Source organism: Dermacentor andersoni, chromosome 2 (assembly GCF_023375885.2).
Source record: "Dermacentor andersoni chromosome 2, qqDerAnde1_hic_scaffold, whole genome shotgun sequence".
NCBI lineage: Eukaryota > Metazoa > Arthropoda > Arachnida > Ixodida > Ixodidae > Dermacentor > Dermacentor andersoni.
The window spans coordinates 98,417,761-98,443,774 of NC_092815.1; the positions used below are offsets into that span (position 1 = coordinate 98,417,761).

General features: G+C 42.0%; 1 protein-coding gene across 1 annotated transcript; it reads right to left on the bottom strand.

Moving 5' to 3' along the window:
• Positions 1 to 192: 192 nt before the first annotated feature.
• Positions 193 to 25,932, bottom strand: LOC126541579 (FAD synthase-like). Its single transcript, XM_072286484.1, has 3 exons — positions 25,760 to 25,932; positions 2,668 to 2,706; positions 193 to 2,558 (listed from the first exon to the last, which is right to left on the bottom strand). The coding sequence occupies exons 2-3, from the start codon at positions 2,700 to 2,702 to the stop codon at positions 1,082 to 1,084; spliced, it is 1,512 nt and encodes a 503-aa protein (XP_072142585.1). The 5' UTR covers positions 2,703 to 2,706; positions 25,760 to 25,932; the 3' UTR covers positions 193 to 1,081.
• Positions 25,933 to 26,014: the final 82 nt, after the last annotated feature.

A 26,014-nucleotide genomic window follows, 5' to 3' on the forward strand; every position in this document is an offset into this window, starting at 1 on the left:
ATAGCTCACAACTGATGATATAGGTGCACATGTTCAGCAAAGGTAGAGCAGACGTCATTCACATAAAAAAAAAAAAAACAGTACTTACAGAAAATAGTCTTTGCTTTTTCTTCACTTATCGCAAGTGGGCTTCATGTGCTTGCAGAAGTCACACAAGCAACTTGTGTGAAAACAAGTAGGTGCTGTTTCAGGTACCAGTGTGAAACAAATTTCATTTATTCATTAAGTAAACTGACGTAATAGTTCTACGGAAACCCGCAAGGTGGAGAGAATTAATAAAGGGAAAATGAGACATCCACCCAAACGTAGCTAAGTGCTACAGAGGAAACCCATACGGGTTCCTCGAAAAAAAAAGCTTCGCAGTTGAAGAAAAATTCGTTGTGGTCTGGGACTCGAACCCGGGACCACCGCCTTTCCGGGGCAGCCGCTCTACCATCTGAGCTAACCAGGCTGCTAGCAGATGGCAGGCGAACTCTTACCTTTGCTTCTGAGTTGTTGATAAATTCGACTTTGCCTGCCATCTGCTAGCCGCCTGGTTAGCTCAGATGATAGAGCGGCTGCCCCAGGTTCGAGTCCCGGACCAATTTTTATTCAACTGCGAAGCTTTTCTATCGAGGAACCCGTATGGGTTTCCTTCGTAGCACTTAGCTACGTTTGGGTGGATGTCTCATTTTTCCTTTATTATTTAAGTAAACTGGTACATTAAATTTTCTTCACTGCTTTGACCCTATTGTATTTAACAAATCAGATTATGGACATGACCAATAAAATTTGTAAAAGAAAGTTTTGGACTTTGGTCACAAGACAACATTCAGAAAGGTCATTCTGCACAGATCCTGTGTGTTGCTGAATAACTCATGAAAGAAATGGGCGGACAAGAAGTTTAAGAACAATAACAATTAACATATGTAAATATCCTACATTTTAGTACACTATGTCCACCACATGCATAAAGATATCCTAAATGAGTGGTGCAGTTGTAAGGCACACCTAATTTCATACAATAATGCCATATAAGATCATGAAAAGTCCAGTTCACCAACAGAGCTCCTCCCCAATATGTAGTGCACCTTCTTGAAAATCACTTCCTGCCACAGCGCTCTAGCTTCGCATCTTCCAGCATGTATGCTGGCTTGAACCGCTTGGCACCTCGGCTGTCGAAGTACATTAGTACTTGATTAGGCTCCTCGTTCTCTCCAATTGACGAGTACCCTTGGTCATAGAGTGAACAGTAAGGAATACTGAGGTCACGTATGAAGTCCCAGACATCCTTGTATGACCAGTCCAGCACAGGGAAGACACGCATCACCTGAGGCCACCCTTCATCCGTTGGAATGAAGGACTTGAGCTTGGCACCGCCCGGGTCTGTGGATCGGTTGCCTAGAAGGAAAGCCTTGACACCGGGTTTTGAGGTTAGGTACTGCTGCAAAGCAACCTTGTAGCTACCTTCAGATATGGTTGTTAGTTCGCAGTTGTAAAGTTTTGCACTGTTCTGAATAAATGATATTGTTTCAGGCCACAGTTGCTCACTGTGCACAAAGAGGCACTGGATTTTCGGCAGCACTGTTTCACTGGGCTTCAGTTGCTTCTGAAGCAGAGAGTATAGCATGTGAAGAATAACAGTGCAATCTTTTCCACCACTGAACCCCACGCATATTCCCTCCAACGTGTACTTCGCGAGGGCCTCCTCGATAACTTTTAGTGCTGCTGCAATGTGTGGCTTCCGCTCCGCCAAAGTACTCAGTTTCTGCCAAGCATTGTTCAAAGGATCACGGTCGAACTGAGTCACCGAGTCATCTGGCAGGTTGTCTAGGAGAAACTTTTTCGCTTCGGCCACGTCTTCCTCCTTCTCGCCTTCGATAGCAAGGCGCACGCGGTAGTAGTTACTGTCCAACGTCGGGTAGGATCCAAACTTCACCTTGTCCTTGAACCGTTCCACAGCCTTGTTCAAAGAAGCTGTTATGCTTAGCTCGTCAGACTTAATGAACAGCTCTGTAAGATACATGATCTTATGGCCTTTGTCCTCGCAATCCTTGAGGAACAGTGGAAACAGAGCCTCAAGCGCCAGAGGCACACCGGGAAGCATGTATACGTTCTTGGCGCACACCAAGGGCAAGCGCAGTACCCTATTAGGCCGCTGTATGTCACCGAAGAGTATTCTCGAAGAACGTGGAATGGTCGCGAATTTGCTGATCGCTATTTCGGCTTCAGACCTGGGACCGTACAATGTCTGGTAAGATGCGAGCACCTCGGGATGCACGAAAACGTCTTCGTCGAACGCTTTGGCAACACTCTCGTACGTGACGTCGTCATGCGTCGGCCCCACGCCTCCCGATGTGAATACGTAGCTGTAAGAGGCGGAGAACTTGCGCACTTCCTCGGTGATTACGGGCACGACGTCGGGAATGATGGACACCCGCTCCACACGGATGCCCACAGCACGCAGCCGCGAGCAGATGTGATGCACGTTCGAGTCGCTTATGTCGCCGCGCAGAATTTCGTCGCCAATGACAATGATACCCGCCGTATCATTTCCGGAGGACATCAAGCGGCGGATCCTGAGAAAAAAACGCGGAAATAAACGGGCCGACCTAAGAGTCATGTCTGTTGCCTGCTAATAAATGATTGAGTTCCTGCGGTGCGGTTGATACGAAACACGGTACGAACCCATTTGGCGTCCTCTTCCAGGAAGTCATCGACATCGCTTTTCTCTCGGGCCGCCGTTCCTGCGACCCGGTCGACGGAGTGGAAAGGGGGGCTAAGCGTTATAGTGCCCTGGTCGTTCGAACGCTTAGGGCCCAAAAGCGTTAGGTTCACCCAAATAGACGCTAAATAATGGTTTGGCTTGGCTCCGTATATTATTTTTAAATAGGTGGCGCTAAAGCGATGAACGCTACGAGAGCCCTGAATCGGTGCTTCCGTTCTGCCCGTGCGGTCTTCGCCTGTTTCCGTGGCTGTAGAGAAGTGATTGTAGCTGTTTGATGTCGATAGATGTGAGAGCTTGTGGCGAAGTGATTGAGTATGGCCGTAGTGGTTCTGCCCATGTAGTGTTTTGCGGACTTCACCTGTGCCTGTGACTGATCGTGTTGCCCAATAGCTTTGTGGAAAGCGACGTGGTTTAATTGTGTGGATGTCATCGCAGCTTTTGCCAGCTCCTGGGTGGCCCCTGTGCCAGTTATTGATGGCGTTGCCCAGTAGCTTTGTGGAAGTTGATGTATCTTGTGTGGATTTCGTTGCCGCTTATGACTGCCTTAATTATAGGTGGTCACGCTGCTTTTTGAAGCGCGTCCGAGCGCGAGAAACTTCACCGATTTTTTTTTGTAAACAACGTGGACGACTCGAAATGTTAGCTAGAAATCAACTAGCAGCAAGCCAAGTCTGTATTTTGTGGTTTTTCGAGCTTAAGCTCATGCGAGCAGCAGAAGAACAAAAGATCCGTTACATAATGTCAGTTCCATAAAATTAGCTTTGCCGCAATACAGTCATGATATGCGGTGAAGCATACGTAATGTATTGCGGTAAAGTATACGAAAAAGTAGGCAGGGACCACTGCGTTACTGGGGCGATTTTCTTGTATTATGGTCATGGCCGTGCACGAACAAGGAAAAATCACGGTCGATGCGCATGGCATAAACCTTGCCAAAGCTTCAATTGAAAAAAAAAAAAAGAAAACGAATTGGAGTGGGTGATGCCAAAAACAAAGCCTTGACTTTTGTATTATCAAAGCAGTTCCGAGAATAGTCAATCATATTCCAAGCTCCTGCATTATTTGATTGCTTAAAGTATATGCATATATTGTGCACCAGCCTTAGCACCATTTCTAATGTACTTTAATGATGTAAGTTTAATAACACGTGGCAAATATATAATTTGTGCTGTTTATAAGCTGCTGCTTTCATGTGGTAATGTGTACATTGGCTGGAAGAGTTGATGCATCCTCCTTATAGAACTCAGTGAAAGGTGAACCACCTGTCAAGCCATCATTGTTCTTGCGGTTGTACACCAGATTTCACAAACATGGGGATAGTTATGATATAGAAAGAGTAGCTGAGGTTTAACATATCCACATGCATGCACAGGAGTGCGGGAGTCGACCATCTATCTCTCTAACTCAGGTTGAATGTGCATACTTGAGTAACGTGTAACGCTTTTTTGGTGTCAGGTTTCTTTTATTGTTAGCCTAGTTTGTGTGTTTCTCCCATTTGCAGGCTTTAGTGTGTGTTGCTGTGTATGTATATAATTGCTTCCAGAGTGGCTTTCTTGTTGCTAATAAATTTAAAGAAGGCAGCGTTCTTCATTTTGTGCATCAGACAGCAAGTGAGCATGTTTCAAAGGATGTCGGATTTTGTTGCCATAAGCAGCAAAAAGCCATAAGCATATAGACTGCTTGCTGGAGGTACTCTTTATAGCATTAAGGATATTATCATGCTGATAACTCTGTGCACAATAATTAGAAAGATCACATCATGTCTGATATGTCTTCTTTCCACCATGAAATCTTGTCAGATGCATAACGCGGGACATACACCACAGATCTTGGCCAACCATTCTCATTTGTGGTCTCGACCTCCTACCATTGAGCAGACTGGTCCAAGAGACAAAACATGCAACTTTTATCTGATTAAATGTAGTGCATGTTGCACAAAATTAGATGTCAGGTGTTATTGTTGACACAGATACATATCTATGAGCCTCATAAACTAATGTCAAAAGAAAGAGAGTAATACCCATGAAATGCACTCTTGGTAGGATGGCAGGACCATTCTCTTGCAGAGTTAAATAACAACCATGCAGCAGTATAATGATATCAAGCTGAACAATAATTCATTCCAAGAATAGGTTTCTTCATGCAACATTGCACTGATAGTCTTGAAATACAATACCCATTGCTAACAGAAGGCCTTCCAAATTATGCATGACAGGAGGGCATAATTTAGGAAGCAAGAATGAAAACGGAGCCGGTTAACTATGAAAGTTGTGAATGCAACTCTGGAGAAGTTAGAAAAATGAACCAAATGGAATAGTTTAAAAGTAAGCGGTTTAGAGACAAAAGGCCATTTTATTCCATGCCAGAAAAGCAAGCAGAGGTTGAAATGCTTTCCACATACATACCTTCAAGGTGCATGTACAGGGTCTGTCCTGAGAGTAATGTCAGTAAGGCGATTAAAAATCATTTATTGAATTTGTTGTTACAAAAATTTTAAAAATCTTCAAATACTCTCCTTTTGCGTCAATACATCGGCTCCAGTGAGACTTCCAGCTCTCAAATGCGTTGCGGTAGTACTCCTCCAGAATGGCCTTTAATGCTGTGGTGCTAGCTGCTTTGATCACGTCCACTGTCCCAAAATGATTGCCTTTCAGGGGTGTTTTGAGGCATGGAAACATAAAAAAGTCGGGGGGGGGGGGAGCCAAGCCTGGGCTGTACGGGAGCTGGGGGATCGTTGGCACCCCTGCTTTAACCAGGTGGTCGGTGACGATGAAGGCAGCACATTATCGTGGTGCAACTTCCAGTTGTGTGAAATGTCCGGCCGGATATGTTGAACCATGCGTTTCAGTCTTTCGAGGACATCCACATAAAATTTGGAGTTCACAGTGGTTCCAGGTTCTTCAAACTCATGATGAACCAGTCCGTGGACGTAAAAAAAAAAAACGATGAGCATGATCTCGATCTTTGATTTGCTCATCCTCACTTTCTTCTGGGGAGGGGACGAGTGTGTGTGCCACTCAGATGATTGCCTTTTGGTCTCCAGGTCATATTCAAATACCCAAGTCTCATCTTCTGTAATGACGTTGTCCAAAAATTTTCGCTCACGTTTGCACATGTTGAGATTTACTTGGCACGTTTCCACGCGGCGTGACTTTTCGTTGTCAGTGAGCACTTTTGGAACCATTTTTGTGCACGCCTTCCGCATGCCGATATCGTTTGTAACAATTTCATGAACTTGAGTTTTCGGAACGTTTAACATATCGGCCATTAAACGAACACTTAATTATTGGTCTGAGTTCAACAGTTCCCTCGCTCGTGTCACATTGTCAGTCGTAGCGGTCGTGGATGGCCATCCAGCGCAGTCCTTGTCGTCGCCCTCTTCCCGGCCTTCCAAAAGGCCTTGTGCCACCGAAACACTTGCCAATCTGACAGGGCATGTTCTTTATAAGCAGTCTTGAGCATAGTAACAGTTTCCGCAGCGGTATTGCCAAGTTTCACTCAAAACTTGATCGCAAATCTTTGTTCTAATGAGCGCTGCATTTTCACTTGCACAAGAATAAAAAACAGCTCTCACGGACAGGCCCGTCCAACACTCTCCAATGTTCGGAGCACACTGAGTGACGGACCGCTGCTTAGCTGGATTCCGTCACTACTAGTTTCAACCAGTTAGACCGCTCTGACATACAGTCACATCACAATAAATTTACTGACATTACTTTCAGGACAGACCCTTTTTAAATATAAATGTTGGGAACCTGGATGGAGGTGAGGGACATGTACAGTAAAAACAAGATGTATAAGGTCAAAAATTAATTCTTTTAGTCAGAAATTGGTCAGTGGTGTCTGGCTTCTCTTGATCCCTGGCCCTGGATGGTGAATACAAAGTACATATATATATATATATATATATATATATATATATATATATATATATATATATATATATATATATAATTGTGTACAATCAAGCATAGAATCATGGCCTTCTACCTGTGCTAACATATGGGGCAGAAACTTGAAGGTTTCTTGGAGACAAAAAAGGACATTGTGTTGTCAAGTTGGAAAGCACTTTTCCGGAGGAGGGTGTGTCAGCCACTGACATAAATTTTAATGAAATTTATACCAATATAGCTGACATAAAATGTTGAGCTGTCACGAAGTTGAATCAGTTTGGTTTGACAACAGTCTCAAATGATTTTAAGGTGGAAAAAGGTCTTCTTTTATGCGCCTTCTTCAGTGCAAAACACACAAGCTTAGGGAATCCATTTCAGAACCATTGTGTCGGAATATAAATCATGGCTTCATGTTTCAGAATTTCTGCAGACCCACCTTGACAGGCTGGGAATCAACGACCAATTCCTTGCTGCCAGCTCTCAGACTGTTGTACACTTCCTGCAGGAGCATAATCTGAGAAAATGGACAGGCTTTAGTATAGATGCAGAAGATCTATACAATTCTTTGCCGCAGGTGCGTCTCTTGCAGTTTGTTAAGGACTGCATACACAATCAAACAGGTTAGCTGGAATTTGCTGAAAGGTGTAAAATTCTTGTTGCAAACTTTCTGGAGCTTCTTGATTTCTATTTAAGGTAAATTTTGGTCTAGTGAGAAGGTAAAATATGTGTCCAGAATGCTGGCATCTGCATAGGTTCTGGTGTTGCACCAGTGCTCAGTAATATTTTAAGTTATGTTGACCAGAAAATAATCAAAACCTGAGTGGGCTTGCTCTTAAAATTTTCAGATACCTGGATGATTATTTGTTTTTCATGAGCAAATGATAACTTTCGCAGAGCTGTCATCAAAGTACTGAAGCTATTTAGAGAACAATAGCAAGGTTTCAACTTCACTTTAGAAGTTCCAGAAAAAATAAGTGCTGCAACTTCTTATATCAGGCTTACTTTTATGTGGGATCACCTATGCTGGGGATATCAGTCGAGAACTTCTAAGCCCCTTCTTAATTATAGGTCTAGCCATTCAAAACTTATTAAGTACAGTATTGCCACTCACACAATTAGAGATGCCCCAACCAAGAGCTATCCTCACCTTATCCTTGAAAGTGTAAGGAATCTGGTGACAAGGCTTAATGAGGCAGGTTATTCAGTTTCAGTGGCTTTTTTATATTGAAACACGTTAATTAAGGAACTTAAGGTGCAACCAGGGTGGAAGAAGCTTAAGGAGCAAGAGCGGAACAAAGTTGCCATTATCCCCTCTATTAATTGTCGCACAGGCAGAAAAAGGTGGCTTCTAAGTTCCAGGAGAGGATTGGGTTTTCATTTAAATATAAGCTGAAGGGAATATGTGAAGCAATAAACAAGCACATTCTTCACAACGGGTGTCTGAGCAGGGAGGACTGCAAAGTGAAATATAGCATACAGTTTGTCTCTTGCACACGAAATGTTGTTTATTCGATTCCTTTTTCTTGAAGCCTACAAAATATATATCAGTCAGACTGGAAGGTGCCTAAACATTAGACTAAGGAAGTACCATAGTTTCTTTAAGGGTTTTTGCGCATCCACACCTTTCTGTGCATTGTTGCAGCATTGGGCATCATCCAGTTTTTGAAAGTACTATTCTGCTGTTCACACAGGTGTGAAAAGCTCTCACATGAATTAATGGAGGCTTATCACATTAGAAAGAAAAGCTCACTAAGTGTTAGCCAGCCATCCATCTCGCTGCAAGATAGCGAGGTTGCCGTGTTAGATCTTAACTAAAGCCACTGAGTTGCATTGTGCCTTAGGAATTGTTTTTTTACATTGATTAATCAGCCGTGACATGTGTGTTGCCATCAAAACATGTGCATTCGGTGATGTGAAGGTTGTTTTGGTATGTATCTGCATATGCTAGGGGGCCGGGTGTTGGTCACGTGATGTGTGTTATATATTGGTTGTTTTCTTTCAAAAAACTTCATTTGATAGTGCTGTATCCTGTCCCGTTCTATTACTTTTGTCGGCATCTGTCATGCAGTAGCTGCCATGAAGCTTCAACAACTTGCCCAGTTTTCTATCGTATTTTCTATCGTATGGAGCATTAGAGTTACGGAATGGGTGCCATGGTATGTATATGCGTGTGTGTGTGTGTGTGTGTGTGTGTGTGTGTGTGTGTGTGTGTGTGTGTGTGTGTGTGTGTGTGTGTGCGCGTGCGTGCGTACGTGTGTGTGTGTGTAAAGGTAGAATGGTGGTAAGGTGGGGTGGTAAAAGTAAAATGAAGAGATTTTCACATCATGACTAGTCTTTTTAACACATTTACCTACAAAATTAAACACTCTGTTCTTATTAAGCACCTTGTACATAGGTATTCATATTACTAATAATCTTCCAATGCAAATGCATATCAACTTTTTGAGTAATGCTAATAACTGAACACATCGCTTTTTGTGCTGCAAGTTTTCTTGGACTCCTGCTTCCCTTAAACTTATACTGTATAATATGCTTGTAAGATCAAAACTGGAGTATGCTTCATCAATCCGGGATATACCTACAAAAAACACAACTCTCATATTTAGTTGAAGCCATACAAAACCAACCTGTACATTTTATTGTAGCTGCTTATTCCCATACCGCAAGCATATCAACAATTAAAGGTTGCCTTGATTTGCTAGGCAACAAGAAAACTTACCTGTTTATTTCACAAATTCTCAATTGAAACATGTTTTTATTACCTCCTTGTAGCTCATTGATATATATGTGTGTGCGTGTGTGTGTTCTGAGGCTGCCTTTTACAGGAATAGTAAAGATTGGTTTGGCAAGTTGGCACCTGTACCTTGAGGTTGTAGTTCATTCTCAATGAGATACAAGGAGGTAATAACATATGTTTCAATTGAGAATTTGTGAAATAAATGGGTAAGTTTTTTTGTTGACAAGCCTGACCAATCAATGCAAGCTTTAATTGTTGATAAGCTTACGGTATGGGAATAAGCAGCTGCAATAAAATTTACAGGTTGGTTTTGTATGGCTTCAACTAAATATGAGAGTTGTGTTTTTTGTAGGTATATCCCGGATTGATGAAGCATACTCCAGTTTTTTGATCTTGCAAGCATATTATACCGTATAAGTTTAAGGGAAGCAGGAGTCCAAGAAAAATTGCAGCACAAAAAGCCATGGGTTCAGTTATTAGCATTAGTCAAAAAGTTGATATGCATTTACACTGAAAGATCACTAGCAAAAAATCTGATAGGGCAACCTAATAAAAATTATATCAGTTTTTTTCTATTGCATTATGGAACAATACAACTGATACACTGATAAAATTACTTTTAGTTCTATTCTGGACGTATCTGTGCTATTCTGCTTGTACAAGTCTACTAGTGTATTCTTTTTATTAGTGTAATAGTGTATTCATATTAGTTTGCCAGATCTATAGTCTATCAGTATCTATGTGTGTTGTATAGGTATAATGTGCTTCAAGGAGAAGCAAGCTTCCTCATTTGCCCAAAAAATGAGTCAGAAATAATGCATTTATATTATCACAAAAGACAATACATATAAATCAAATATGAAGCCCAGGATTCAGAAAGGAAAGATTGTTGGAACAAATATACACCATACAACAGCTTAAAAAGAATAAAAATGTGATCATGTTTAAAAGAGAAAAGATGTTTAAATTGGTTCACAACAAAGTTTAGCCTCTTTAAACAGGAGGTTATTGGCAATCAAGCCACCGAATTGGTTCACACGTACACCACGAAGATTATCAGACTTCACAATCTGGAAAGCTAGTGAATGGAAGTGGTGGGTTCTTCATTATTCATTACCATGCCTTCATAGCTTTTTGCCGGATAAGTATGTCAGACATTCCAGTTTGCTTGTGGAGGGTGTCTATATACTTCTACTAGACATCGTCACTTCAGATGACCATAATGAGATCATCTGATCTTCTCTCGGAGTTTGTTGTGAGAGCACAGTCTTTGTATGGATTGGGTACAATGGCATACAATGTACACCAAATCCTGCATCTTCCTAAAAGTGTGGCTAAACTAGGACCTCATTGGTCGCATTGTTCATTTGTATTTGAAGGCGGAAATGAACTTCTTGTGAAATTGGTCAGTGGAGCTAATGATGTTCCTTTACAAATATTGGAATGTTATGTACTTGCTTGTAAGTTACAGGCAGCTATAGCTAGTTTAAATCTTTCACCAGAAGCAGTGAGTTTTTTTGGTGCACAGGAGAGGGGAGCTGATCTGCAGACAGTTTCGTTGGGCACTGGAAAGCTGGGCCTGAACTTGGATGAAAGTGAAAAACAGGCTGTAGTCCACAACCGTGGCTGTGACTCAACAGGTGTCACTGAATATTACCGAATGGTCGTCAACCAACAAACATTCCACTCTCTCCAGTACACTTGAACTATAAAGACTAAAAACAGTGCATTTGTCAGCTTCTCAGGTGCGTTTTCTCTCATTTGTAGAATTCTTACTGGAGCGAATTCTTGTATAATTCTGAAATGCAAGAAACTATTTCCTGTTGAAATTCTCCATGCAAAGCACCTTTCAGTCTGCGTCAGGAGAGAGGAGCCACTAGTTTACGTAACACCCAGCGAAGTTATGCACCTTTATGTGTTTATAGAAATAGACAACAATATTTTTGAATGGACAATACGAAACCTTTATGAAAGAGACTAATTCCCGTGCTCAAGACATGGCAACGATGAACAGTATGTCTTCAGCCATGGTACATGAATGTCTGGTAATAACAGGTTATAGCTTTAAAAAACAACAGTTGGTAACAGTGCACCACGCTTTATGGTGTTCTGTAATAATCAGCTTCTTGATGTTTGAATATATTAAACAAGCCAGAGCCATCAAAATTCTAGAGTGTTTATTTTTTCTTGCGATAGCTTCTTGTTTTCCTAATGAACCAGCTAGCCCAATTTGCCACTCTTCATTATTGTACTCTTGTTAATTAAGTGCTTGGGGAATTGCATGGTCTGCATGTTGGCAGTAGTGATGCAGCTGCTGATGAACAGTTGCAGTAGCCAAAACAGGACAATATTTTACGGGACTTATGCACAGTTTCAGGACGGTGTCCTTACATGTAGCGAAGGGCCCTACTTAACCACGTGACTGCCTTGAGTGGGTGATCACAGTGAACAAACAGTGCTTCACTAGCAGATGGTGAAGAGGTAAAGCTTCTCAGTGTGTATGCAGAGGCATGGAAAGCAGCTGAATGTTAAGTGAGCAGTTATGCTACTTGATACAACAGCATCATTTTCACACCGTGCATCTGTCTTCCTCACTTGATTTTCTCCTTTGACTCAATGTAGCTGGTGCAAGTTTATCCGTTAACTGTGGCGGCATGACTAAGACACTATCTTTTTTCTGAATGAAACAAGCAAACTGTGAAATTTTATTTTAACAGTGTATTACGGTTTGAATCCAAACTCCAAACACTCCAAACACTATATATGAAGCCTGCTCTGATAGTCTTCTTTGCTGTCACGTGCTGAAGGCTACACAGGTTAAACTACTTTTACACATTTCGACGTGCGGTGGTTGAACTAGCACCCAGTGAAGAATTGTGTCTTCTGATTTTGCAATATGTTCACTGATGTTTAGCTGTTTTTGTTCATGAATGTGTGGTTTTAAAAATGGTAAATCCATGTTCTTACTTGAATAAGTTCTCAGATCTGTACTCACTTTTGCTTAAATAATATTGCTGTATTGTCATGTTCTGATATATTGCTGTAGATCTTGTACCAATAGCGATGCTTGTCCTGTTTCCTTGCTTCCTGTCAGTGTGCCATGCCAGTTTGTTCTTTTTGCTCAAGCTCACTTGTGTTCTGTCACATATCACAGCACTTTTGGGATGAATGCAAAAGTGCATAGTCTAAAGAAAATAGCTTCATATGAAATTGTAATATGATAAAAGCATGTGCCAATTAGACCTGGCGTTCTATCCAGCATCTGTGAGCACGAATGGGCATGGTGAAGTTGGTACTTCAGTCTATGTTGTTCCTCTTATGTGTTTGTTTAAATGTGGCTGAAGTTGCTTGCTTATTCTTTAGATAATGGAGTGTAAAATAAACCCTAGTCATGTTTGTAGTCATGTTGCTTGTGTCTTGTCCTTGTTCCTTTGTGGATCGATGCATTAGCATTGTCATAATTTTCAAATCAAGTATGCACCAACTAGCCCAGAAAGTAGCTTTAATGAAATCACGTTGGTAGTGTCTAATTTATGGCATTCACAAACTCAGCCTGACATGTTAGAGCTACAGTTAGTATCCACAGTCTTGAAAGTGCTTTGTTTTGCTTTTGTAAATAAACTTTATTACAACAGTAGGAAGATACCTATGAAGAAAGGAGCCAGACAAGTAGACACAATCTCTGCAATGCTATTCACTGCGTGCTTGGAAGAAGTATTCAAGCTATTAAACTGGGAAGGTTTAGGAGTAGGGATCAACGGCGAACACCTCAGCAACATTCGGTTTGCCGATGACATTGTTCTATTCAGCAACACTGCGGACGAGTTACAACAAATGATTGAGGACCTTAACAGGGCGAGTGTAAGAGTGGGAGATTAATATGCAGAAGACAAAGATAATGATAAATAACCCGGCAGAGGAACAAGAGTTCAAGATCGCTAGTCAGCCTCTAGAGTCTGTGAAGGTGTACGTCTACCCAGGTCAACTAATCACAGGAAACCCTGACCATGAGAAGGAAATTCACAGAAGAATAAAAATGGGCTGGATCGCATACGGCAGACATTGTGAGCTCCTGACTGGGAGCTTACCATTATCATTGAAAAGGAAAGTATACAATCAGTGCATTTTACGGGTGCTGACATATGGCGCAGAGATTTGGAGACTGACAAAGAAGCTTGAGAACAAGTTAAGGACCGTGCAAAGAGTGATGGAATGAAGAATGCTAAGTATAACTTTAGGAGACAGAAAGAGAGCAATTTGGACAAGAGAGCAAACGGGTATAGATGATATTCTAATAGACATTAAGAGAAAAAAATGGCGCTGGGCAGGTCATGTAATGCGCAGATTAGATAACAGTTGGACTATCAGGGTGGCAGAATGGGTAAAGAGAAGGGAAGTGCAGTAGAGGATGGCAGAAGTCTAGGTGGTGCACCAAAATTAGGAAATTTGTGGGTGCTAGTTGCAATTGGTTGGCGCAGGACAGGGGTAATTATAGATCAAAGGTAGAGGCTTTCGTCCTGCAGTGGACATAAATATAATGATGATGATGATGATGACAGTAATCCTGTTTTCGATATGCATTAAATGTTGCACATCCGTCTCGCAAAATTTGTAAATGTAATTTTGTATTAAAAGAACTGGAGCACACCTGCTGCAAAGATGGACTGATACTTTTCTCATGCAACTTCCCCAATGTAGTTTCACAGGCTAAGTAACGCTGCTGTGCTTTGAAAACGTGTGCTTTAATTTATGTTGAAACATTTTTAGGATAATATATCTGCATACAAGCTGTAAAAAGTTATGATAATTTCACAGTTTACACACTTCATTTTTATTTGATACTCTAATATCCCAACTGTGTTTGTTAATCTGTTCACGTGGCAGGCAATGCATTCAGGGTTGTATATTCAGTTCATTTTAAAAACGTCTCTTCAGGCGTGTGGGCATCGGCATGCGTGCTATTTCTAACATGCTTTATCAGTGCCTCAATCAGATTCCTGTATGTCATATGATGATCTCTATCTGGGTTTAAAAGACTGATACATCATGCTATTTGGTCTTGTAGGCAGCACAATGAGATCTATCTGCTGCCTGCCAGTCTGGTAAAGAGTTCTATGGGTCAGGTAGGAATATATATCACTCTTAGAAGGACCCGTACAACCTATACATATTCCTAAGAGACTTGCAGAAATTTCTATCAGTTTTTTTTTGCTAGGATACTGATGTTAGGTTTTTAACTAGTGATGGCACTCCGGAGAGACATTAGTGGAGACATTGCCCCACTGAGCATGTGCAGCAGCTAAGCCCAGTGGGGAGGGGGGGGGGGGGGGGGTATGGACTGGGCGCCGGCTTGCAGCCAGGATGACGAGGCATTGCGGCGGCGCCCTCTCCCCTCACGCAACACCTGGCACGCTAGAGCGACGGCAGATGTACCCTTTCACCCGATCTGCTCCGTAGAGGCACGCTCGCAATGTGGTCACAACCAATGGGATTTGAGGTTCCATTTCGCTGAGACAACAGACGCTGGCTTTTTTACTCAGTGGGCCATTTGTTTAGTCTGTTTGAACAGAAACGAACCTGCCAGAGTTTGCTTGTTTCACGACAAAACACACAGTCATCAACAGAAAGTGTAGTTTTCTACGTTAAGTTCTTTGCAAGATCTAAAATGAGAAAAATCAAGGGCCTAAACACTCAGCATTGTGGCATGCCAGAAGTGACAAAAGACAGATTTGTGAATGGGGAGTTGTTAACATACAAATTGTGTTTAGTCATGAAGAAAGCATTCAGTGAATTTGAGTAATTGCATGTGGATCAATATTAAGTTAGCTTATTCAGGAGAAGGAGGCAGTGGCACAAAGTAGCAGAATTTAATATGCTAAAAGCATCCATTCAACGCAAGAACTAAGTTCAATGGAGGAGATCAAGTTAGTGAACATGACCATATAGTTGTGTTTTTCATGAGAGACAAGGTCTTATGGCAACCATGTTGACATTTGTTGTAGAAGTTTTGTGACACAATTTAGGATTATTATGGAGATTGAAATAAATGATGTTACAGGGAGGCTTGGCGATTGAGGCCAGCAATTGTTCCGCCCAAGTGTCTCTCATAATATTACTGCGGTAGATCACCGCGTGCATTCTGTTCTAGAAGCTGAAAAGGTAATGCTAATCTGTGTAATGCATCTGTCAAATGCCGGCAACAGTATGATGCTGATGCGGTGACAATGATGGCATGATCGACGATGGGATGACAATTCTAGAGTCATCACGATTGAGGCATAACGACTTTGGGATGATGAGTGCATGCATGGCAATGACTGCGTATCTACTACACAGTGTGAAGGCGGCAGCATCCGCCGGCGTGATATTACAACTAATTTGAAATTGAAGACTGTGAATGGTGAACAATGATGCATCCATTTGGCAACTAAAGAAAAACATATGAGCATAGCTAAGTATGTCTTATCTGAGTTGTGATTGCGAAAGCATTAATGCCCAATCGAACGCCGCTGAGCAGTCCTTCGAGTTTTACGCTGCAAGTGATGCTCCCTAGAGCTACATTGGGCCCAAGCTAGCAAGCAGCAGCAGCCTGCGGTGCCAACACTGCATGCCACCGACGTGCTGCACGACCAGAGACCAGGAAACAGCAGTGGCCACCAAGGCCGGCAGGCACGCGCAGCAGCTAAGCCCAATGGAGGGGGGAGGTACGGACCGGGCGGCGGCTTGCGAGAGCAAGGATGACGTGGTGTCACGGCGACGCCCTATTTCCACACGCAACACCTGGTGCACTATAGCGACAGCAGGTGTACCTTTTCACCCACTCTGTTTCATAGAGGCGCGCTCGTGACGTGGTCGCAGCCAATGGGATTTGAGGTGCTGTTTCGCTGAGACGACAGACGCCGGCTTTTTTGCTCAATGGGCCATTTGACGCTTTCGCATAAATAATCACTACAGAATATTGACGACGTGGTTATGTTGAGCTCGCGTTCACGCTTCATCTGCACGGACCGCCCTACCTGTGTACTTTTGGTACTGGGGGCAATTCTGTACCATGCAATACACTCAGCCATGGAGCACCCGCAACGATCACGCGATAAGCAAAAAACGCTGTGCTTTAAACATGCACCCATAGAGTGCCCCAATATTGCAACCAGCTGATCCACGCATAGTGAAGCGTCCGCATGGCCGCGTTTGCCACGTGGCCGTGCTATGCGAGTGTGTGGCTGATATATTAATTGAGTAATCAAAAGACTGGTTCCGAATGCATTTACTAACCAATTTGAGTCCGCGGCACTTTTATGTGCTGCTTTGAATAACTGCGTGTGGTACCGTGGTTCCCGCAGTTGCCCAATGCATGCGGCGCGTACTTTACCAGCAGCGCTCGGTGTGTTTTGACTAAAGCAATTCCTTTTAAATTCTGCTCGCCACTCGTGGCAGCTGTAGCTGCTTATAGTTATACAGTACTTTGGTTATAAAGTACAGTAAGTCTAGTTAATAAATTTTATTGAGATGTGAGGTTTTATTTTGTTAAATCGAGAATTTCGTCAAATTGAAACCACTTGATTAGATCACGCAACATGCCATAAAATTGATGCAAGAGCCAAAAATGTCGTTTTTGCCTACGTTCACACTTATTGTAGAAGTTGAGCATGTACTCTGCCTTAACGGAAGAAACGATTAAACATTCTTAAAAGCTATATGTCAGTGATACTAAAATCACCAGAACTCAATTAGACCTACTATACCCACATTTTTCTTTTTAATTATGGCAAATCAGACAAGATATTAGTTGATTCTAGGTTTTCAGTGCTCATGAATGTGACAGTGAAAGTACTGAATGTCATGTAGTGTAATGCAACGAAAACAAGGACACAAGAAAAAGCAGAACACAGACATAATTAGGCGCTTGTGTCTGTGTTTCATTTCTTCTTGTGTTCGTGTTTTTGCTGCGCTACACTACATGCCGTTCCATGATGATCAACGAACAAGCCCACATATTGCCACCCCCGTGTAGAGAACAGGAAATTTCGTTATACAAACCTTGATATAACAAAGTAGGTAAAATCAGCAATTCGCTTCGTTATATAGAAATTTCCTTGTATTGAAATTCGATCTGTTATGCAAATGAGTACAGTCGCCGATCGATTTTTGTTGCACGTAAAGGGGCCATGCAATTTTACGAATTATTGGGCAATAAAAAAAAGCAAGTTTGAATGAGAAAACATTTTATTTTGACGAATTTAGGAGTCAGCGATGAATGATACGGTTTCATGCCACGTTGATATCTCACGACCGGCTTTAGTAATAAAGCTGGTCGTGCGATATCTTCACATCAGCGGTACGAACTATAAGTGACGCCATGCTTTCGCGTGCACTCCGCCCCCAAAGCGTCGTCCGGTCGCACTGCGACGACGCTATCATGAAAAGCGCCGGCAGCTGGGAGCGAATGCTTCGTCTGCTTCTCGTTCCAACGGGTCATCAAAACTCGAGATTGCGCATATGCGCTACCTTCAATACTAAACGTGCCGGAAAACAGCTTACATGATGCCACCCAGTCTTGGCATGCCCGCTCTTTCCACACGCAGCAGATTACCTCTAGAGCAGGGTGCGCGGCTGCGTATGCGCTCAGCCGCGCTTACAGCCACTCGCAGTCATGGCCGAGACGCGCGCCAACTTACCCCCCCCCCCCCCCCCTTCAACTCCGCCCCCTCGCGTGCGCTTGATCGCGTTACCGCGAGCTCGCTTTCCTTCCCCACTTTGCCATTGCTCGCGTGGGGAAGCCGCACTTATGAAGCCACCATCTTTCTTGTCTCACCCTCGCACACTTTCACTCGCACCTAAAGCACAAGTGCGCGGGGCGCGATAGGATCTGATCGCACTTGGACTTAACTTACACGGAACATGATGCGGCTCCAAGCTGTTGTTCTTGTCGCGCTGCACGCAGTTTGAGAGGTGCGTTTGCAAGCAGCCGCTTGTAATTCAGTCATTTGACTATCTGCGTCCGCGGAAGTTACCATTGATTGTCTCAATTGGCACTCCTCTGCGGCAGAAGCGATATTTCTTTATATTGAAATTGCACACAAACACACTTCTTTATATTGATGCTCTAAATGCATGGTGTTCTATGGAGAAGAGGTTATGAAAATTTAAATACTTCGTTATATCGAGAATTTCGTTATACTGAGGTTTAACTGTATAGAGATTTGAATTTATATACCTTGTTGTGCAGCTCCTTGGGTCATGGTTTCTATGACTATGACTCATATGACTATGACTCATATGACTATGACTCATGTGACTGTATCTGTTGCGCAGAAAATCTCTCTCGTCCCGTTTCCCTACCATTCTCATTTTGGAGGAGGCCCCCTCTTGATGCTATCCTTGTTCCACTCTTGGCCCACATCATTTCATAATCGAGGCATGTAAGGCCACAGTTCCTTATGCTATGCAGCTCTGACATCATGCGTACCATACATAATTGTACATGAGCCTAAGCCCATGCATAACCATTCTTCTGATCAAATGTTAATTTTTAGACTGACGTCCTTTCCTCTTGAATGACATTTGTCTCTGCTGTATTGTTGCTGCTCTCTCATGTATGTATACCAATAAATTATCTTAGTCAATTTCTTCTTGAACATTGAGTCCAATCTTTGCCAACTTAAGTGTGTGTTGAATGTTAATTTTTTAAGACCTGTCTTCACAATCTGCCTCCACCTCATCCATTTTAGCATCCTCAATTTAGTCACTTCTCCATCCTGACTTCTAGGTGACTTTATTAAAATTGTTTAGTTTCCATACAGTATTGCTGGTCATGTATTGTCTTATAAGTTTATTAGACAGTGAAAATCTTCAACTTGACTGGAACCTGTGTAACATAAATATTATAATGCATCTTTTCAGTTTTTCCAAGCTATGTCAATTCTGCTGATTCTGTGGGCAGTCCAAATTTTCCATGTTGGTGTTTTCAGTTATCATTGAACCGAGGTCTTCTCTATGGCTTACCCTCAAGGCTTCCCTTTCATCTACTCTGAGAAATTGGCATGCGGCTACCAGATGTGGGCAGCTTGCCTCACAACACATGCACATGCTCAGCTACTTTCGCCAACCTTCGTGCTAGATGTCAATCAGCATGAGTGAAGCAGTGAGAATGGGAAATTATGAAATTAAGGCAGAGGTTCGAGCATTAAGGGAAGTCATACTTATGAGGTGAGTACATGTGAAGAAAAGCATTCAGAAATGTTGGGAGTTTGCAGTTTCCTGTTTATTAGTCTATTAAACTCTCCCTAGCTATTTCAGTTATCTCATCATGTGTTGCAATGTTTAGTTGCAATATGTTTTTCTTAAGTGCTGCCACACTTACTACTAGAAGTTTGAGAACCTATATTTCTTATTCACTTGGTTCATTCATACCTACAAGCAGCAGTCTTTTCACTTTACATCAGTTATTGAATGCAATGCCCAGATATGTTCTCAGTCTACTTCAGTGGGAGTCACTAACACAGTGAATGATCATGAAGCATGTGTGTTCTTAGAAAGTGCCTTCATGTGATGCAGCTGTAAGTTAAGGTAGGGGATGCTTTGGAAAGCATGTTATGTGGCTTACATGAGAATTATTTTATGCCAGAAAGCACACAAATATTTGTGTTTATTTCTGGTGTTCTTCTTACTTAATTACCTTCTTGATTCAGCGCATATATATGAAGCAAGAGATCTTGGCTTGTTCTTTCTTTACATTAGCAAATTACATTAATCATATAATAGCACACTTTACATAATTGAGCACACTAAAAGTCACTTGGCAAGCAAAACATGTACTTGTCTTTTTGAATATCCCAGCTTAATGTTTTAGTGTGTGCAGTTTGGACGTGATTCTTCAGAAGCACTACATCTGCTTCAAGTATATGAGGTATAATTACTTTTGCTTAAAAATAATCCTAATCTTCCTTGATAGCTGTCCTTTTTTTACTAGACACTATAAGCATGGTGCTGAATTCCAAGATAAATATGCCTGCTGTAACTGTATGCATCAGTGTTTGACTATTCGTTACCTACTATTCCTATTAGAAAAATGTATTTGCCAACCTCCAATTATTTGCATTGAAGTAGTGAAGAGTTTGACGGCAGCCTGTCTGGTTTTGTCAAAAGAGGCACGGTAAGTAGTTTAAAATTAGATGCCAACCATAAAAATGAAAAATAAGAACTGGTTCAACTGGAGCTTTGTTCACAATCTTTGTGAACAAGGCTTTCAAGTGGGAGCTGGAACATCTATCTTGTATGCCCGATCTTCATTTGCTTATTATTATTATTTGAATTCATCTAGCCCTAAAGAGGTGGCAATTTATTTCGAATACTACTCTTTGCATTTTGTTTCCATTGCTGAGTTTTTTTTTTTAATGTAACTTCATGCACCACACAAGTACAACTCAAACATTTTCATTCTTTCAAGGACGTCACAACTAGTGGAAGGTATTCTGCACTAACATAATTATTTTGAGATTTCCAGTAAATATGTAGTCCTCATAAAAAGTACCTAAATAATTTTGGCCTAAGCGGTTATACATTAACCATGTAGGCTTCATCAACTTCTGATATCACTTGGTCTTGGCAAACTTGTGAGCTGACAAGTTTGAGCATGCAGTCACTTCCCTCCATATTTGTTTCGATGAAGGCTTGCCCTTTGGTGCTACTCTGGATCCACCCCCGTTTCCTGTGATTACCACTACGGGCTTCAAGGCACACACCCTCAGGAAAACTTTTCATGCACCAAACCTGGTTCTTTCAGACTTTTACTAAGACAGACATTGAAAGCAAGGATGGCATAGCAGGCATGTTGGTTACAGAAGTACTTTATTAAATAGCTTTGTAAGTATTCATCTAGTGGACATGTCCATATCCTGTTCTGCTGAAGTGCAAATTAGCTGGGGGAGCATGTCTCCTTCTCATGCATATGCTAGCCCAGCCAATCAGAACTTCAGGAGCGGATGAAATGGACATTTCCACTAGATGGACACAGAATACATCCCCTGTTCTCTGTCCTATCTTTCCACCCTTCTCCATGTATTTTACTCAGTAATCTACTGGTTCAGCATGTTGGTCACCTTAATCAATCTTCCAGTAGCTCAGCACTTAGAAGGTATACAATACAAATAAGGCACTGTAAACCCGAGCAGTTAGGCTGGCGATTGCTGCTGTTATGCACCATACAGGCTGAAGCAATGGCTTCACCGTAGCTTTCTAAGTTAACTTTACTGAACTTTGAATTTAGAGAAAGCAGAATATAAAAACAGATTAGCATTTTTCTTATGTGCTTCACCACTCTGCTTTTTTGTGTTACTAAAATAAGTATATTGAACCTAAATGAAGTAAAAAGACAAGGAAATTGTGTGACTGATTTCATTTCACTGTCTTTTTAAAAGTATAGCAAGCTTTTTTAATTGCATTACGGGTTGTTACTTATGTTTCGATCTTAATGTTCATTTCTCATGCTCCAAATAGGGCTACAACTGTTCCCTCATCCACAGCTATCAATGCCTTATGGCAACTTTGGAAGCTCTCTGAACTGAGTAAATGCTATGCATTGCATAATTTCTTAATACATTTTCATGGCTGCCTTTAACCTCTATAGTTCCTCATTAAAGCCAGCATCTCTCTTGTGGCCACCTTTAAAGACCTTGTAGTAATGTATGCCTAACAAGAAAGATGGGTGCTTTGTAGTGCTAGTATGCTCTAAGTAAATCATTTTATGCAAAAATTGCTGACATAATTGTCTGACAAATACTGCATCATGTTTGCTATTTTGCCTTCTGTTTCAATTTCACTGCATCTATACATTTTACCAGTGCATGAGTAGGGTTCAAGGCTGTTCTTTAAAATGCTCATGAGCACTTATCATGATCAATTCCCCATATAAGTGGTTTTGCTGAAGAGAATACAGGAATATGAGCAAAATTGACATGGAACCAACATATAGATAACGTCTGCATGACTGCCTATCAAAAGTTATATTTTCTTAGAAAAAAAAACTGGAACGTGCATCGCGTAATGTAAAACTTATTGCATACACCACCTTCATTAGGATGATACTAGAATATTCAGCGTTGTTTGGAGTCCCCATCAAGTGACGCTTAAGAGGAAGTTGGAAAGGATACAGAGTCTGGCGGCGCGTTTTATTTGTTCGACATACCGAAGGAAGGAATCGGTCACGCTTATGTTACAGCGTTGCAACTTCGATCTTCTTGAGGTACGTAGGAAAAAATATAGGCTGAAGGTGCTTTATCAAATAATGCAGGATCAACTTAAGGTTGATAAGCTCAAATATCTACATGCTCCAGGCAAAAGATACCCGCGAACTAACCACGACTACGTCATAAAGCCGGACCATACCAACAGTGATACACATCGATGCTCATTTTTCCTGGATGCGATAGAAATGTGGAACCAATTGCCAAATAGTATTGTTAGCCTAAAGGATGTCACCGACTTTGAAAATGCTGCTGAGGCATATTTATGGGAGTTTTCGATTTAGTTTTGAAGTGCCAAGTGATATGTGCGACTTGATATTCATTGTACGTATTTTGATAAATCTCAGAAGTGTGCTGAACAGCATTCACGTGAACATCTTATTAACTGTGAATTGACAAGTGTTAAGCAACTTTACGTGCATTGACATTGTCCATATTTGATTTATGTAATTGTATTGTCCTCTCTGTTATGACCCTCTATGAGGGTTGACAGTATTAATAAATAAATAGACGAGGAATGTGGGTAAAAACACTTTATTTTCAGCACACATGTTTTTTTCATGAACTGCTGTTATACTGCTAAAATCTGCACATTTAATAAAAGTACACTGCTCTGCTTCATCACTCCATGCTAAGTGCAAGTATCCTGTACCAGGAAGTCAAACCAAGACGTGGGATGTTCAGTCTGTGAAAATAAAAACGAGTTTGAAACATTAACGTGCAAAAACTAAAGCACACTCAAGAAAATAAACACAGCACAGGAACATATCCAATGAATCAGAATTACCTTTGAGAGCAAACATATAGTTTCTATGGCACAGTGAAGAAACCTTATTCCTCCGGCTTTTTTTGTGCGCGAGAAAATATGAAAGTGCATGCGTTCTCCCCATATTGTGTATCTGTCACCTTTTCACACACAACAAAGATGTTGTCTCAATGTGCCCAACTGTCTTTGCATATCCATTTCTCTGCTCTCATACCATGATACCTACAGTTAAAGGCTGTAGCAATGCTTAGCTTGAATGAACCAACACAAGCTACATGCACTGTGCTGTTGAACATGGCATTGTAAGTTAGATTCATGCACAGCACATTCATGTGCCATAAACATTTGATTGTGATTGTAGGCGAGATAAATAAAAAGAAGGTATGTAAATAAGAATATTCCCTAATAAGCTGTGCAGAAGTGCTCTCCCGTTTGGACAGAAGCCGAGCACAGCTGCAGTGAACAAGAAGCCAACTTATACAGCATTTAAAATCTAGGTTCTAAATGTGCTACAGCTTTTTCTGAATTCATGGTCGAAAATGTAGGTGTTAAAGGTGACAAACATTTAAACAGGTCTCTATTCGGACTGGTAATGCTATGTGTCACCTAGTTTGATAAAATATGCCATATCACTGGTCTCCCAAGCTAAGGCTGCTGTCCAGTTGCAAGTGCAAATCACTCAATTATGTCTAGGGCACGTTTGAGAAAAAGGCAGCCAAGATTACTGTGCCATTGAGATCTATTTCCTGACATCTGATTTCTTCTCAGAAAGCTACCTGTCAAAAAAAACCTTCACAACAACATAACCCAAACCTTTCTTGAGTAAAGCCATCACACTGGTCCTTAAACACTAATTACACAGTGGCTCTTAAGATGTGATGTAATGTTATGTACGTCAGCACCTAACGAAGTACAGGAAAATTTAATAATGGCAGCGTGACAGGTACACAAAAAAGTAAAGGGATAAAACATCACACAGGCTGCCATCAGTGTTCATATCTCCATTTCAATGTGGATGTTTTTAGCAGTGAATACATGTTCTCATTAAAATGAGTCATATTATTACAAAAGCGAAGGGCAAGGGTCTTTACATTCTGAACTGACAAATGTGCTTTATTACAATTCACCGCAATACAGGAGGGCGACGGCACTATATGCTGATGCAAAAGCGTCGTTTCGCTTTCGAAAACTACGCTCGACTAAAGAGAACACCTTGACTCGCATATGACCAAAGCAGTTGAACAGGAAACTACGAAATTACGTAGCTATTATGGAAGAAATCAACAGCTCAGAAAAAAAATGGCCGTGTAAACATTAACTGGCTTACGAGGTCGACAAACCAACGGTTCAAAGCATCACAGCCACGTCCGAAATAGCGCTGAAGGCCGGCCAGTACACTTAGGCGCCTCGGCGCACGTAATGTAACAGGAGACGGCAGGTGCACGCGTACATCATTAAGGAACACATATTATTTATGTCGGTGAAAGCGGTCACTCTTCAGTTCTGACATGCTTCAGCGCGTAACACTAGTCTACTGCGGCGAAGCTGACTTCAGGACGCCGATTTCTTCAACTCATCTAGCGAGGCAGGTCCGTTTATCACGCTTGGCAACGTTTGACATTTTCTGCCTTAATTTCGTTTGTTCTTTTTAATTTTCTTATCACAGTGACCCTGTATCACGCAGTAGCAGAGCTAGTGCCACGTCTTAACTGCGTTAGGAAAGGCAAGCGCGTATGCAGCAAGCACGGCGGCATTGGCTCTTGTTTGGAAACTTCAAGAGACGCTCTTCCGCGCAGCGATGTCATTTGTATTATTAAAATAATGCAGGTGATGATTAAATGAGCAGCAGCACAGCTGTAAAAAAAGCAGTAGTAATGCTGTTCTACGATCCTCTCGCTCGAGCGAGATGGTCTTAGAAAAGAAGCACGATGTAACGCGATCAGACGGAACAGCTCGTCATGCCAGTGTTTTCTTACGTCCTCTTTCTTTCGCGCATTCTCTCCTGAACCAGACTACTGAATGGTTCTGTGCACGCACTGACGATCCTGACGGAGGCAATACCACTCACATGAGCAGCTCCATATAAGATGCCACGGCCCATTCCACATGCCGGCTGCAATTTGACGCGGCCAGGAGGCAAAATATGCGCACAAGGTACCTAATGGTAACGCATCAAACTGCTCACAGCCCCAATCCTTTATTACATGCATATAGCGTGGAAATATGAATTACTCACGCTCTAAGTGGCCACGGAATACGGACCGTTTCGCAGCGCAGCCGGCTCCGTAAGACGGCCGCCATGGAAATGAGCGGATGTGACATCATGGGTTATAGCGGACGTGACGTCATGGGTGAACGTAGACATTTCGGGCACCTTTCGTCTGCTGTGCCCCGGGCACAGCAGACACGGCCTTTCTCTCGCACCCGGCGGCTTGCTGCACCGACGTTTCGCAGCTTGTCGCTGCAACTGACTGAACATGTCAAGCACTCCGTCCCATTTATGCGGAAAGAAGCTACGCCCCATCTACGCCCGCGATCCAACCGCACTTAAAAGAAAAGGAAGTGTACGACACTTGTGTGAAAAAACACGGTGGCGACGTCAGCGACGTCTAGCGAGCGAACGCGGCCGCAATCACCTACGCATCACGAGCGATTGGGGCGACGTCA